The 14,340-nt window shown below is 51.9% G+C and overlaps 1 protein-coding gene across 3 annotated transcripts in view; it reads right to left on the reverse strand.

The window, feature by feature from the left end:
* The window catches only part of EPHB2 (EPH receptor B2), a 193,191-nt gene extending 185,534 nt beyond the window's left edge, over positions 1-7,657 (reverse strand). For all 3 annotated transcript variants that reach the window (XM_066270150.1, XM_066270149.1, XM_066270148.1), the window contains exon 1: positions 7,470-7,657. In XM_066270150.1, coding sequence (XP_066126247.1) covers positions 7,470-7,530 — 61 coding nt within the window. In that variant the 5' untranslated portion in view covers positions 7,531-7,657. The remainder of the gene's footprint in view (positions 1-7,469) is intronic.
* Between the last annotated feature and the right edge of the window lie 6,683 nt (positions 7,658-14,340).

A 14,340-nucleotide genomic window follows, 5' to 3' on the forward strand; every position in this document is an offset into this window, starting at 1 on the left:
AGCCTCAGTTCTCCGCGGAGGTGCCCCTTACAATGAAATGAGTTAACACCCGATTTGTCTAAGTTAGAACAACATTATTCTGACCATTATGACAGAGATTGCATTTTTATGGCAGGTTTGTGAGTTCCAGAACCCTCCCGCTTGCATTATCTCAGGATGTTGATGGAGTCAGAGGCTGGACGGCTGCCTTGGAGACCCTCGCCAGAGCCAAGCCCTTCCTCTGAGCCGCGAGGCACATTCCAGAAGCGACTTGAATGGCAATAAAGAGAATGAACTTTGGAGTCCCCCAGACCGGGTTTCAAATCCCTGCCTCCCCCTCCCTGGTTATGTGTCCTCCGGCTACTCACTCTCTGAGCTTTGGTTTCCTAATCTGTAAAATGGACATCCTAATAAAATCGCCCGGTGGGGCTGTTGAGGCAATTGTGTGAGAAGACATATACAATGCCCTTAGTAGAGTGTCTGGCACAAGAATTGATGGCTGTTATTGTTATCATGGACTGGAGGTTGGCACTGGCAGGCAGACGGCCAGGAAAGAAGGCCCGGATATAGAGGATCCCGGGATTAGGGTGGGCGCACCGGGGTAAGGAGGGGGCCTCGGAGGAAAACCTGGAGGAAACCCAGCAAGGCCGGCTAGAGGGCCTCTCGACCTCCATGAGTCGGACAGACTCAGAACTTCACTCTGGGTCTTTGGTTTTCTTGCAGTTGAGTAAAGAGCAGGTGAGGGAGAGCTGGAGACAGAATCCCCCTAGTGACATGGCACCCGCCTGCCCGCACTCTGCATCCAGGTTCCTGTTGGTAGCACGCAGTAACAGCAACAGTCCGTGTTTACCGTGAGTGAGTGCATCACCCTCGGAGCACACACTCAACCTAGTCTTCAGTGGGTTAACACAGCCATTCCTCACACACACAACCATTTCAAGAGCAAGAAACGATATTGAGCCTTCTGAGCCAAAGCTCAGAGAGGTTAAGAAACTGGCCAGAGGACACACAGTAAAGGACAGTCTGATTTCAATCACCCTTCTTTATAACCCCCAGGCTATGCTGCTTCATGAAAAAAGAGTGAAAGTGGTCAGGGCTGTGCGATTTCAGAGAAAGGAGCAAGAAGTGAGGGTCCTTGACAACTAATGAACACTGGACACAGCCATAGGTCAGCTTGTTCTGTTAGTCACTGTATCCAGGATCTCATTTAATCCTTGCCATGAGCCTCTGACAGACAGCCTGTCCAGTTTACAGAAGAGAAAACTGAGGTTCAGACAGCACGTGTCTTGTTCAAGGCCACAGAGCAGGCTAGGTCTCCCTGAGGACACCTTCACCCTTGAGGGACTGCAGCAGGACAGCAGATGGCTCCAGGAAGCTCACCTAGCAAGTCCCAGTGTAAGGCAACCTAGGCAAGCCCCCTAGGTGACACAGGGGCGCCAAAAAGACAGGTGTCCCCTCTTCTCCCTTCAGAGGCAGCTGCCTTAAAAAGCCCTAAAACGCTTTCAGGTAGCCTTATCAGACCAGCCTATCCCATTCAGGAAGCTCCCAGGTGCTGTCAGCGCCAACTGCCGCCCTACCCTAGCGAGCTGTGCAAACATTCTTCCCGCCCTGCCCTCCCCCCGCCAAGCCTCTCTGTGCACACCAGCCGGCAGGCAGCCCGGGCCAGTGGGCGCTCACTGATGGACTTCACTTCATTTCAATCTCTTCCAGTTTCCGGCTGAGCTTTCTCTTTCTCTTTCCCAGGAGTCCAGTATTTTATCTTAGGCTACTAAAGGGGTCAGGGGTGGGGGCACAAATTTGTTTGCCCAATGGGAAAACCTGAGGAATGTGTTAAAAATACAGATCCCCAAGCCCCTACCCCCCTCCATACCAACCCTGGCCTCGTTACTGATCTACCAAACCTCCAGCTAAGTCAGGCAAGCAGGCCAGGCCCCCAGATGGGACAGGGTCTTGGTCAGAGGTGCAGGCTAGGCCCACCTGTGCCAGGAGGCCATCCTGACCTCACCCCTCCACTCTCGGGAGGGAGCACAGCAGTCTTGCCTTGCCCAGCCCAGGCCTCCTGTCACCAGCCAGCTCCATCCACCCTTCTTATAGGGGCCTCGCTGTGTGCAGGGAATCCGACCTGCCGCCTACACCAACAGGTGAGCTCTGGGCAGGCAGAGGAGCCCAGCACAGCTGCCTCTACTCTGACTCTAAGGCTGACACAAAACCTAAATGAAGGAGGGATAAATATGCCAGGAAGGACATCCTCACAGGGGAGGTTGGGGGAGACACCAAGGGGTGATTTGTTGCCTGGACAATCTAGATGCCAAAAAGGAAGCCAAATTAGGACACAGTCATCACTGGCCACACTCACAGGTGCTCTGAGGGAGGAGACTTCAAGGGGCTGAGAACAACATCTAATGGATGTGCTCATGTACCTGATACTTCAGGTGATAATCACAGGAGTCCCAGAGGAAATGGAAGTCCAGGGACTCTGAGCTCCTTATCCAGGGCACACAGTGTTCAGTGCTGGGATCTGAACCCAGGTCTGATTCCCTTGAAGGCTGTGCCTTTTCTACCCCACACTATGAAGTCAGCTGGGCCTGTTCCCCACCAAAGCTGCGGTCCCTTCTCCCACACAGCACCTGACATGGAACAGGTGCCCAGTGACTCTTTGAAAATATATCGTTGTATGGAGGAATGAATGAATAAGTCAACTTGCCTTTAAATTCTACAGCATTTGGGTTTTAAATCTGATTTCCTGGTTAAGATGAATATGTAAAAGCAGCCTCCTTTAAAAAAAAAAAAGAGAAGCAGAAGAAACAAACATTAAAGGAAAACCAATTCTAAATTAATCCCACTGAAGTCTTATCTAAGACCACTGGGTCTTAGATAGAGGTGGGCCCAGCAGAGGGCTGGCACGGGAGTAAGAAGGGTGGGGAAGCAGGCAGCAGACTCCCAGAAGGAAGGGACTCGTCCAGCACATAGCTGCTGGTGGTCCATTTGAATCCTTAGCTCTGGCTGAAACAGTCTATCCATTACCCCCTAACACTTTCCTGTAAGCCATCCCCTCAGCTTCTCTCCTCAGGAAGATTTCTCTCATCTCCCCGGCCAGATGGAACCTGTCCTCCATCTCTAGATCATCCTCCTAATACTTATTGCACAACACAATATAATATATTCAGTCATTCGCTCCCTCAGCATTCATTCATTCATTCAGTGTTCCTGAGCTAACTATGTCATTCAGTTACTGAGTACTCTGGTGACTGCGCACAGTTCCAGGTACTGGGAATGCCATGGGTAAAACCTCTCCCCTCCTGGAGTGTACAGACTAGTGGGCAAGGCAGACCCCAAACAAGGGGACTAACAAATCTCTGATATGTTTCAGGTGGTGATGGGTAATAATGGAGCAAAATTAAGTAGGTAGGTTAGAAAGTGGCAGAACTGGGTCTGTTTCAGATGAGGTCATCAGGGAAGACCTCTGGGGAGGTGGCATTGTAACTGAGCTCTTTTTACCACAACTGTGGACACAAAAAGGGTCTTCCTCAGGGAGCTTACAGTCAGTCTAGCAGGAAACAGACAAGCTGGCCTTTTCTTGGCAGTGCAGAGGTGGGTCTGGCTCATCTGAACATCCCACACAGTGAAAGTCAGTGGTTTATTTTATTTTATTTTAATTTAATTTAATGAGAGAAAGAGAGATAGACAGGAAGGGAGAAAGATGAGAAGCATCAATTTGTGGTTGCATCATTTTAGTTGTTCATTAATTACTTCTCATGTGTACCTTGACCAGTGACCCCTTGCTCAAGCCAGAGACCATGGGAGTCATGTCTATGATCTCATGCTCAAGCTGGCGACCCTGCGCTCAAGACAATGAGCCTGCATTCAAGCCAATGAGCCCGCACTCAAGCCAGTGACCTTGGGGTTTTGAATCTGGGTCCTCAGCACCCTAGGTTGACAGTCTATCCACTGCACCACTACTGTGTCAAACACAAATCTGGCCAGGTCCCTCAATGACTCAAGAACCTTCTATGGTTTCCCACTACCCTCAGCATCAAGTCCAAACTCCTTAGCCTTCCATCCTTGCCCTTCAGGACCTGCCCTGCCCTCCAGTCTCAACCTCCTCTCCCACTGCTGCCCTCGACACCTGTCTTCCTCAGACACACTCAAGTAAGCATCCGATCACCACGCCTCCATGTCTTTACACAGTTTCTTTTTCTAGGCAAATTTCTCCTCTTCCTCTAAGTCCCAAACCTCATTGACGTCAAAAACAAGTTCGTTAGTGTGACAGGTGGCTGAGAAAGTTTCATTGCAGGCAGAATGGGAAGTGAAAAAATAAGGCAAAAGAGAAAGCCATAAAAGACAACCCTCTTCCATCCCAAACCGCCCCTGCTGCCCCAGGTGGTTCACAACTTCCTCCTGGCAGCACCCTGGGGCACACTTATCACATTACAACTTCCAACTACTTTCCCTATCAGCTTTTCCCTACCTTGCTGCCCACCCCAGATCCAGCGCCACACCAGTTGGAGAGGAAGTCCCAGAGGTACTGAGAGATCAAATGGACAATGTGCACAGAGGAGACCCGATTTTCTCTAAACTTCAACCTTTGGATTCCATCTAGTGGCTGGTCTGTCACTGGCCTCTTCTCTTGTTGGATGTGTCCCCAGGGCACTTCCATCCCTCTCAAAGCCCCCACTTTAGATGCTCTAGACTTGTGATTCCCATGGGGCGGGGGTCTCATGGTTTGGGGGAGATAATAATCTCACCATCCTAACCCAGGAGTCCTCCCCCCCAACACACACACATCCTCTCTCCTGTCATAGTCCAAGGGCTGGGGATTTCTGGGACCATCATGCTCAGGGAGCCTTGTTAGTACAGGGCATGAGGAGGGGGAAGGGCAAGGAGGTAGCCACGTGTCTCTGGGTACTGGGAGCCCCAGGGGCTGCCCTCCCACCACCCAAAGCTTCAGCTCCCAGGAGGACCCTGGCATCTTTGGGGATGTGCCACAAGCAGCACCAGCCACCCCCACCTCCCCACATAGGCTTCACACAGTTCTTCACAGTGGACTTCTCCTACTCATATCTGGTTTGAATCTCACAAGCAGCCCTGTGAGACAGGCAGAACAAGCATCACAATCACTCTCATTTGACAGATGAGGAAACTGAGGCTCAGAGAGGGAACGTAGGGTGCATATTATAGAACCCCAAGAGAATAGCTAGACCATCTTGTACCCAGGGAAACTAAGGCCGCTTTAGGGAAGGGAGCTGGCCCAGGATTCCATAGGAAATGAGAAGCAGGGCCCTGACTTCCACCACCATCTCTAGCCCCACGCTCATTTAGTCACCCCCTTGTTCACCCTAAGAGACTAGACTCCTTAGTGTCAAAGGGGCAAAGGAAGAACCTGACATGAGGTTCGGGTGCCCACTGCAGTCATCCACCCACCTTGTCCCCAAGTGGCAGCCTGAGCAGCATCCCCTCCTGTTATGTCAGAAACCAACCAGACTTGTGTCCAGGCCCAGGGTCCAGCCTGGCCGCAGCCTACCAGATACCAATCACCCCCTGCCAGAGACATGGCTGGACAGATGTGGCCCCTCTATCTACCCCACAGTAATTAAAAACACACCCAGACTTCTTCCAATGAGAGAGGGGCCAATTTTCTTCCCCTCTAGCACTGCTGACTGCAACCTACATAGCAATATTTATGCCAAGCTCCCCATAATACTGTAAACATCCCAATGTATAGTGGGCCAACGCATGAGTCATTTCCCCAAAGCCAGAGTTAATAAGTGGTACCTCAGCCATATTCCAGGGAGATCTCCCACCCGCAGCCAGGACCAGGACTGCCTTCCATACCAAGGGCCCCGTGGCACCCCGGAGAGTCCCTGAGTCCCAACTCCGGGGAACTGCAGGTAGTCTCCAAAACCTCCAGGAGCGAGAGGAGAGCAGCTTTGGGGCCAGAAACTGAGGCTGCCATCCAGGGTCACCCCTTTACCACCCAAAACTAGGTAGGGTCACTAAAAACGCTCATTGCCGAGAGAGACTCAAGTTATAACATGAATCCCATTGTGTCAATCCCTGAAGCTGTAGCCCCCTGGCCTGGTCTGATTTTTTGGGGGTTTGGGTTTTTTTTGCTTTGTTTTTTGTTTGTTTGTTTGCTTGCTATGAGTTCCAAGAGAGCTTCACACTACCCCAAAGTGAACTGAGATAAGCGTATGTATGCTTCATCCCTCAGCCCAAGGAGGCAGGATCTTGGAAAGGGTTTAGGAACAAGAAAGCCCAGCCAAGTGAAGAGAGCCCAGGCTTCAGAGACCTCAGACCTGGGTTCTATTTATATCACCCACTGACTTCTGAGCCTTGGTTTTCTTATCTATCAAAAGGGAGCAAGACTCATACAGACCTAGCTTCTGGGGGGGGGGGGGGAGACTTATTTTGGGAAATCCAACAAAATTATGGGTGGGAAAGCACTTTGTAATTTTAAAGTACCTTGTCAACTGTGCGGCACATTGTAAACCACAGAGTGCTGCAGAGAGTGAAAAGTACTTCATAAACTGTAAAGCGATTTGAAAACTGTAAAGTGCTGTACACATGAGAACCATTATTCATATCCATTTTTTTCCCCCTACAAGCTCGGCCATTTCTGGTGGGCACACCCAGACCCCACTAACTTTCCCTTTAGAGGAAGCTGGCTCAGGAGACCTGGCAGCCCGCCTGTCCCTTTGGGGATCAGTGGTACCCATGGGGAGACCGCCCAACGACCCTGGCCAAGGCCAACACATGGCAAGAGCATCTGGTCCGGCCCTGACGGCAGCTGGAAAGTTCCCGGGGCTCCAGCGGCCACGCTGAGCACTGCCGCCAGCGGGGCGGTGGCCGGCAGGGGTGCCCGAAGACCCCGCACAGCGGAGAGATGCCCACGAACCCATCCCCCCGTAGTCCTCTCAGGGAGGGGACCCTATTGTACGCCGCGGGCGATGGGCAAGCACGGACGCGAGTGGCTGGCGCGCTCACTTCCACTCTGCCAGTCCTCTCTCTTCAGGGCGCCGATCCCATCCTGGGGGCGCGTACCCAGAGCCCCCACCCTGGCCAACCGCGGTGCCTCCCTCCTGCTCCCTGCCAAACTTTCCAGCCCCGACAGCGCGTCGGGCCCCCGGGCCCGCGCCCCTCTACCCCGTGCCGAGCAAGGCCAGGCCGGCGCTAAGAGGGTGCCCCGGCCAGGGGCGGCGAGCGCGCGTGGGCAGCCCCCGGCCCTGGGCGGCGCTCGCCCGGCTGGCTACAAAGCCTCAGCAAGATGGTCCCTTCGACTCCTCCTGGCACAGTCAATCAGCGCCCGCCGCTCCCCGGGCGCCCGCGGGGCCCGCGCCTCCCGGCACAGCCGGACACACCTCCCCGCGGTCACCTGCGCCCGGCGCGGGCCCCGGGGCAAACTTTGCGGGCCGCGGGGTAGAGATGGGCGCAGGCGGCCGCCCGTGCCCGGCCGCTCCCCACCCCCATCGCCCGCCCGCCCGCCCGCTCACCTTCCACCGCGGCGAGCAGCGGCAGCAGCAGCAGCGCGGCCCCCAGCCTCCGCAGGGCCATGGCTGCGCTTCCCGGGGCCTCGGGCCGCGGCTCCGCGGGGCCCGGGCGGCCCGGGCGAGAGCGCGCGCCCCGGGCTCGGGGGGCCGGGGGGGAGCGGCGAGGCGCGGCGAACACACAGCCGCCGCCACCGCGCAGCCAGCAGAATGAGCCATCCAGCCCGGGCAGAACGGGGACCCGGGCTCCGCCAGCGCTGGGCACAGCCCACCTGAGCCGCGGGCGCGGGGGGAGCCCGGCCGGGCCGTTGGTCCCCACATGCGCCCTGGACCCTAGCTGATCGTGCGCGCATCCCCCGCGCTTGATCCCCGGCGTCGGCCGGGTCAGCCGTGGGCAGCGCGAGCGCTGGAGCGCGGAAAACTTTCGCTCTCGGGCGGCGGAGACACCGGATTCCCCCCACGCAGCAGTGGTCTCTCCCGGCGCTGTGGCTCCTCCAGATAAAGCAGCGATTTCAGCCCAAATGTTTCTGAATTTTTATTGAATGCTGCAAAGCCGGAGAGCGTCTGGCGCGGCTGACAGGGGCAGTGAGAGGGGACCCGGGGGGAGGGCGGAAGAAGGGGCTGCCCAAAGTGGGCTCTGGCCCTACCTGTCAGGGCCGGGAGTGCCATCCCCTCGCCTCAGCCCTGCCACCCCGTCCCTGCGGCTCCAAAAGGGACCGAACTGCAATGAATGAAAAGAGAGAGATTGAGAAAGAGAGAGAAGGGGTGAGGGGAGTGGAGATGGGAACAAAACAGGAGGCTTTCCCAGGCGCTTGGACTGGGCTGGGGCCTCCGCCTGGGAGAGCGGGCCTTGGCTCTAACAAGAGGGGCTGGGGGTCACTCCTGCAGTGATGGGCTGGGCTCTCTCAGGCAGACCCCAGGGCTACCCTCCCGGCCTTGTTCTGAACCAGAGCAGGAGCCCCTCCCTGCAGACCCTTCTTTATGTACATTGGATTTCTCCTCTGTTCATCTTTTCCCAATTCAGTTTTGGGGTGAAGGAGGCCGATTGGGGGCACCCTTCCCCCAACATATGGAATGGACCTGTCTGTGCAGCCATGGTTTTGTGCATGGCTGTCCCTTCAGGGAGGACACAACCCCTTGTTCCATCCCTGTGGGCCCGGCCCTGCTCTGACAGCCTTCATCACCATCATCATTAACAGGCTTTTGCAGAGGCCGGATGGTGGGCGGCCTGCAGGGGGCCTTTGGGAATCATCCGGGCAGGGCCCCTGGCCCTTGGGAGCCTTACTCCTGACAAACAAGACTTAACCAGAAGCTTCCCACTCTGTGGAGTGGGTGTAAGACCCCAGTGGAGGTACAGACAGTTTAAATTCAGTCTGTGCCACCAGACTTCTCCTGTTGCCTTGTCCCACAAACTACAAAGTATCACTGCAATCCCCTCCCTCAGGCCTACCCTACAGTCCATACCAAGAGAAGGCACCACAGACTTTGAGAATCCATTTAAGGTTTAGAAAATTGGGTCATCTTTTGAAGCTTCAAATCCAGTTGAAATGGATGTCATCCTGGAAGGCCACCAGGAGGAAGTGAGCCTCAAAGGTTGGGAGAGACTGCCTGGGAAGGAACAGAGCTGGAGAAGTGAGCAGAGAGAAGGAAAATGGGGTTTGTAGTGGATTTCCCTCACTTAAACCTACTTTCTTTGACCAAAGTCAGGATCCACTGAAGTGGGGACTGCCTTTATTTTTAATTCCTGCTTCTCAGACTTTCCAGGGGATCCAAGGTTTAAGAAACCCTGAGCTTAGCACATCCTGGGACAAGACTCCCTCTCCTGGGTAGAGTGGTATCAAGCTATCACACTCACCAGTGTCAACATCCAGGTGTCCGATCACTTTCCAATTCAAGAAATATATTTTTTTTAATTTTTATGTTTTTATTTTAGTGAGGAAAGAGAGAATGAGAGAGAGAGAGAGAGAGAGAGAGAGAGAGAAGGGGAGAGGAGCTCCTATATGAGCCTTGACCAGGCAAGCCCAGGGTTTCGAACTGGCGACCTCAGCATTCTAGGTCAAAGCTTTATCCACTGCACCACCAGAGGTCAGGCAAGAAATATTTTCGAGCATCTACTGTGTGCTAGGTGGATTCAGCTCTTCTGCTATTTCTATCCCCCAGCCCTTGTTACCACACACCCACCCCTAGTGGTACCACCCTTATTGACTCAAAATAGGAACAACAGTGGCATTCACTAAGGATGTGGTATGTGGCACTTGGCTAAGCTTTGATTATACTTTGTCCCCCTTTATCTTTCAACTCTATGAGGTAGGTGCAGAACTTCTCAGATGATGAAACTGAGGACCAAATAAGTAATTTGTCCAAGGTCACACAGCAAATCAGAGCTAGAGTGCACAGCAGGCCTGTCTGACCCCAGTGCTGATGATGCCCTTGTACCTTTCATGAATGAATAGCAGTCAGGGAGTCATTTCACCCAGTGGTCCCCAACCTTTTTTGGGCCACAGACCAGTTTAATGTCAGAAAATATTTTCACGGACCGGCCTTTAGGGTGGGACGGATAAATGTATCACGTGACCGAGATAAGCATCAAGAGTGAGTCTTAGACGGATGTAACAGAGGGAATCTGGTCATTTTTAAAAAATAAAACATCGTTCAGACTTAAATATAAATAAAACGGAAATAATGTAAGTTATTTATTCTTTCTCTGCGGACCGGTACCAAATGGCCCACGGACCGGTACCAGTCCATGGCCCGCGGCCCGGGGTTTGGGGACCACTGATTTTATCCGCCTCCACATCCCCATTTCATAGATAAGAACATTTAGGCCTAAAGAGGGAAGTCATTCACTTAGCATTTTGTAATCAAATAGACAGCAGTCCAGGGCCTTTAATTGACTAAAAAGAAAAATGGAGATAATAGTAAAGCAAAGACTCCTTCTCTCCCATCTTTTTCTCCCTAAACATCGCAGTATTTTATTCCCTATTTGGGATTCCAGAGGGCAACTGGGTTTTGCAGTCTGGCCAGACCCTTCCTCACTGGTCTCTGTGGCAACTGCTTGCAGTTCTGCCTTTGCCACAGCTGTGCACTCTACCTGGTTGCCCTCTCCACTCTAATGCAGGGGTCCCCAAACTTTTTACACAGGGGGCCAGTTCTCTGTCCCTCAGACCGTTGGAGGGCCGGAGTATAAAAAAAACTATGAACAAATCCCTATGCACACTGCACATATCTTATTTTTAAGTAAAAAAACAAAACGGGAACAAATACAATATTTAAAATAAAGAACAAGTAAATTTAAATCAACAAACTGACCAGTATTTCAATGGGAACTATGTTCCTCTCACTGACCACCAATGAAAGAGGTGCCCCTTCTGGAAGTGCCCTGGAGGCCGGATAAATGGCCTCAGGGGGCCGTATGTGGCCCGCGGGGCCGTAGTTTGGGGACCCCTGCTCTAATGGCTTGGATTTGGCCCCACCCCACCCCCTACCAAGAGCTTTAATTGACATTGGCCTCACCCCCTCTCAGACCATTTTCTCTTATTACCATTTCCCAAGGACGGTCCATTGCTGGTGGCTCAGATTGTTTATTTTGATTTGCATCTTATCTCTACCACCCCTGCAGACTGTGGGCTACCTGCAGGCAGTGCCCAGCTCAGAACAATACCCTCCCAGGGTTGGAGGCCCCCAGAGAGCCTCTGACCCAATCCCCTCCTCTGCAGAGGAAGAGGTGGCTTAAGCTTCATTTGTCTAATGACAACAGCTACTCACATTTGCAATCACGCTTTAACAGTTTACAAAGCAGTGTTCACACCCATCAACCAGACTGATGCTAATTCCTCCAACCTACCCTGCCAGCCAGCCTGGCAGTAGTGGGAGCTCCATTTTTCAGAAGGAGAAAAAGTACTTGCCCAAGGACACACAGCAGATTTTGGCGGGAGTAGAGTGAGGGTTGGGGGGATAAGAGGGTGCGGGGAGGGGGGGAAGGGGGAGGCTGGAACTAGGCTTCAGTGACCTGATTTGTCCATGTCTCTTTCAATCAGATTTGATTTAATAAACATTAATTGGGTACTTCCTACATGCCAGATACTGGGGACGCTGGGACACAGCCATGAAGCTGCCTGACAAGGCCCTGCTCTTCTAGAACCTACATTCTACTGTGGGAAGACCTATATATGGATAAGATAATTAAGATAATAATAAATGCTAGGAAGACAATAAAACAGGGAGATGGGATGATGGGACAGTGAGTGACAGAGGGGAGGGGCTCCTCTACACAGGGGGGATGGCGGAAGGCCTCTTTGAAGAGGGAACAGGACCATGCAGACTAGACAATCTGGAGTCCACCATGCAACTGCAAATGCAAAGGCCCTGAGGTGGGAATATGCTGAGTACCTCCCAGGAATAGCAGCTGAAGTATGGCAAGCAAGGGGAGCACAGAAGGAATTAGGTCACGGAGGAGGACTATGGATTGCATTTCTGCACAGTGGGGAGCCATTGAGGATTACAGGTGCAGAATGAATTGATCTGAGGTAGGGGGCCCTGGGTTTAGCAGGGCCCAGGAGCAGCCTGGGTACCAACCCATGCCACTGTCCTCCTTGACTGTGAAACTGGTCTGGCCTCTATAGCCCTAGACCTAGACTGAGGTTCCAGGTATGTCCCAGCCCTCCCTCGCTTGCTATGTGGCCTTGGGCAGGGCACTCACCATGTCTGGGCCCCACTTGCCACAAATGCAAAATGAGGGTATTGGCCAAGACGATTTATCTGAGGCCACTTTCAACCCGGACTTTCTCAGTGTTGTAAATTCACTAGGGGCAGTAAGACCTGTGTCCTCATCTCAGCCATACCAGGAGATGCTAATGACTTCTCAGCCCCCTCTGCTTTCCTTGAGGCCTTTTTCTCCAAGGGGGAGGTGGAGGGGTTTCTGAAAGGGAAGTGCATTGTGCAGATGGACAGAGCCTACAGAAAACGCAGAGGTCACCTCTTAGTGTATCTGGGGCTCTGACTCCCATCCCAGGGCCTTTCTCTGCCCAGATGGGGCCACGTGGCCAGTGATGGGTCAGACCACACCTGGAGCCAGTGCCAGGCCGGGAGGACTTTCTTAGTGGACACCTGGCTCAGATTCTAGTCCTGCCACTAGTTTCCTGTGTGTCCTCACAAAAACCCCTTCCCTTCCCTCTCTGAGCCTGAGCTAACAGTCACAGACCTCAAGACCAACATCATATACAAGCCCCATATATAATTTTTTTCTTTTCTTATAATACAAACCTCACTTGTAGTTTTTTAATTTTCTAATGGTCACATAAAAAAGTAAAAGGAAACAGGCAAAGTTAATTTTAATATATTTATTTAACCCAATATATCCAAAATATTATCGTTTCAACACATAATAAAGTGTTTTGCATTCTTTTTTTCATACTAAGTCCTTGAAATCTGGCATCTCTAAGTTTCCACTAGCCACATTTCAAGGGCTCAATAGGCACATGTGGCTAGTAGCTAGTGGTTACTGTATTCAATAGCATAGATTTAGACACTGACAGCAATAATTACCCTACAGAGTAAAAACTGCTCTTTAATAGAGGGTGTCCCTCCTTAAAGAGGAGGGTGTCTCCAGGGGCACAGAGGAGAATGAGGGAAGGCTTCCTGGAGGAATCTTCTTGATAGTTAATATCCTTCCTCCCTCTTTTAAGAAAACCATTTTCTACCTCATGATAAAAGTAGCATAGCATACTCTCATTGTTAAAAATAAAGAAGATATAGAAGAGTTAAGTAGGAAAACAAAACCCACCTATAATCCCCCAACCTGAGAGCCACTGTCAATGCTTTGGTCCACTTCCTTCCAGGCATTTTTCTAGGCACAAATATTTTGCACATAGCTATAATCTTGCTGTACGCACAGTGCTGTGTTATTATTATTTTTTCTCTAACTAGCACTGTGGAGTGAACATTTCCCTGTTGTTAAAAACTCTCAGGTAACAGTACTGCTATGGGCTGTGTACCATCCAGGGAAGGGATGGCCATAAAGCTATCACCTATCTCGTGTCTTCCTGCTTTACCTGGAGGTTCCTGCGAACACTGCTCTGCTTTGGATGCCCCTTTGAGCACAGAAGCTACAGGGATTGTGAAGAGGAGCAACCAGGAGGGGAGGGTCCCTGAAAGCCATCCTGTGCCTCACTTCTCCCGGGCCAGCCCTGGGTCTTTGTGATTTTAGAGCTGGAGGCTGGGCTAGGCTGCGGCTCTGAGCAGCCAGTCTCCCTACTGCCACCTGGTGGCCCTACATGTGAATTCACCCTCTGAGAGCACCAGCAGAGTTGGAGGTACTGGCGTCCTGGGTTTCCATCTTTGACCCCTGGTCTCCACCTCATTCCAGAATTATCCTTCGGGGATGAAGGTCATCTGAGTTTTTATTCTGGAAAATGGCTTCTTCCTGCTCTCATTCAGAAGTTTTGTAGCTTTGGGAGGGGAATACCTGCGTTTAAATCAAGCTCCTCTTCCTGTGAGCCCTGGGACACTGGGTAGCCACTCCAACGTTCTGTTCCTTGGTTTCCTCATCTGTAACATGAGCTGATAATAGTGTCTATGACCTAGAGTTGTGAGGCTGAAATAAGATAACACATGAAAGCCCTGGCTAGGTAGCTCAGTTGGTTAGAGAGTCGTCCCAACATGCTGAGATTGTGGGTTTGATCCCCTGTCAGGGCACATACAAGAGTTAACCAATGATAGCATGAATGAATGGAACAACAAAATAATGTTTTCCTCTGTCTCTCTCCCTTTCTTTCTATCTCTCTCTCTCTCTAAAAAATCAGTTTTTAAACAAGAAAAAAAACAAACGATAACACATGAAACAGCGCTGAGTCTGGTCCAGAGTTAGTGCTTAATGTTT

The sequence above is a fragment of the Saccopteryx bilineata genome, chromosome 3 (genome assembly GCF_036850765.1).
Source record: "Saccopteryx bilineata isolate mSacBil1 chromosome 3, mSacBil1_pri_phased_curated, whole genome shotgun sequence".
In the NCBI taxonomy this organism is placed as follows: Eukaryota; Metazoa; Chordata; class Mammalia; order Chiroptera; family Emballonuridae; genus Saccopteryx; species Saccopteryx bilineata.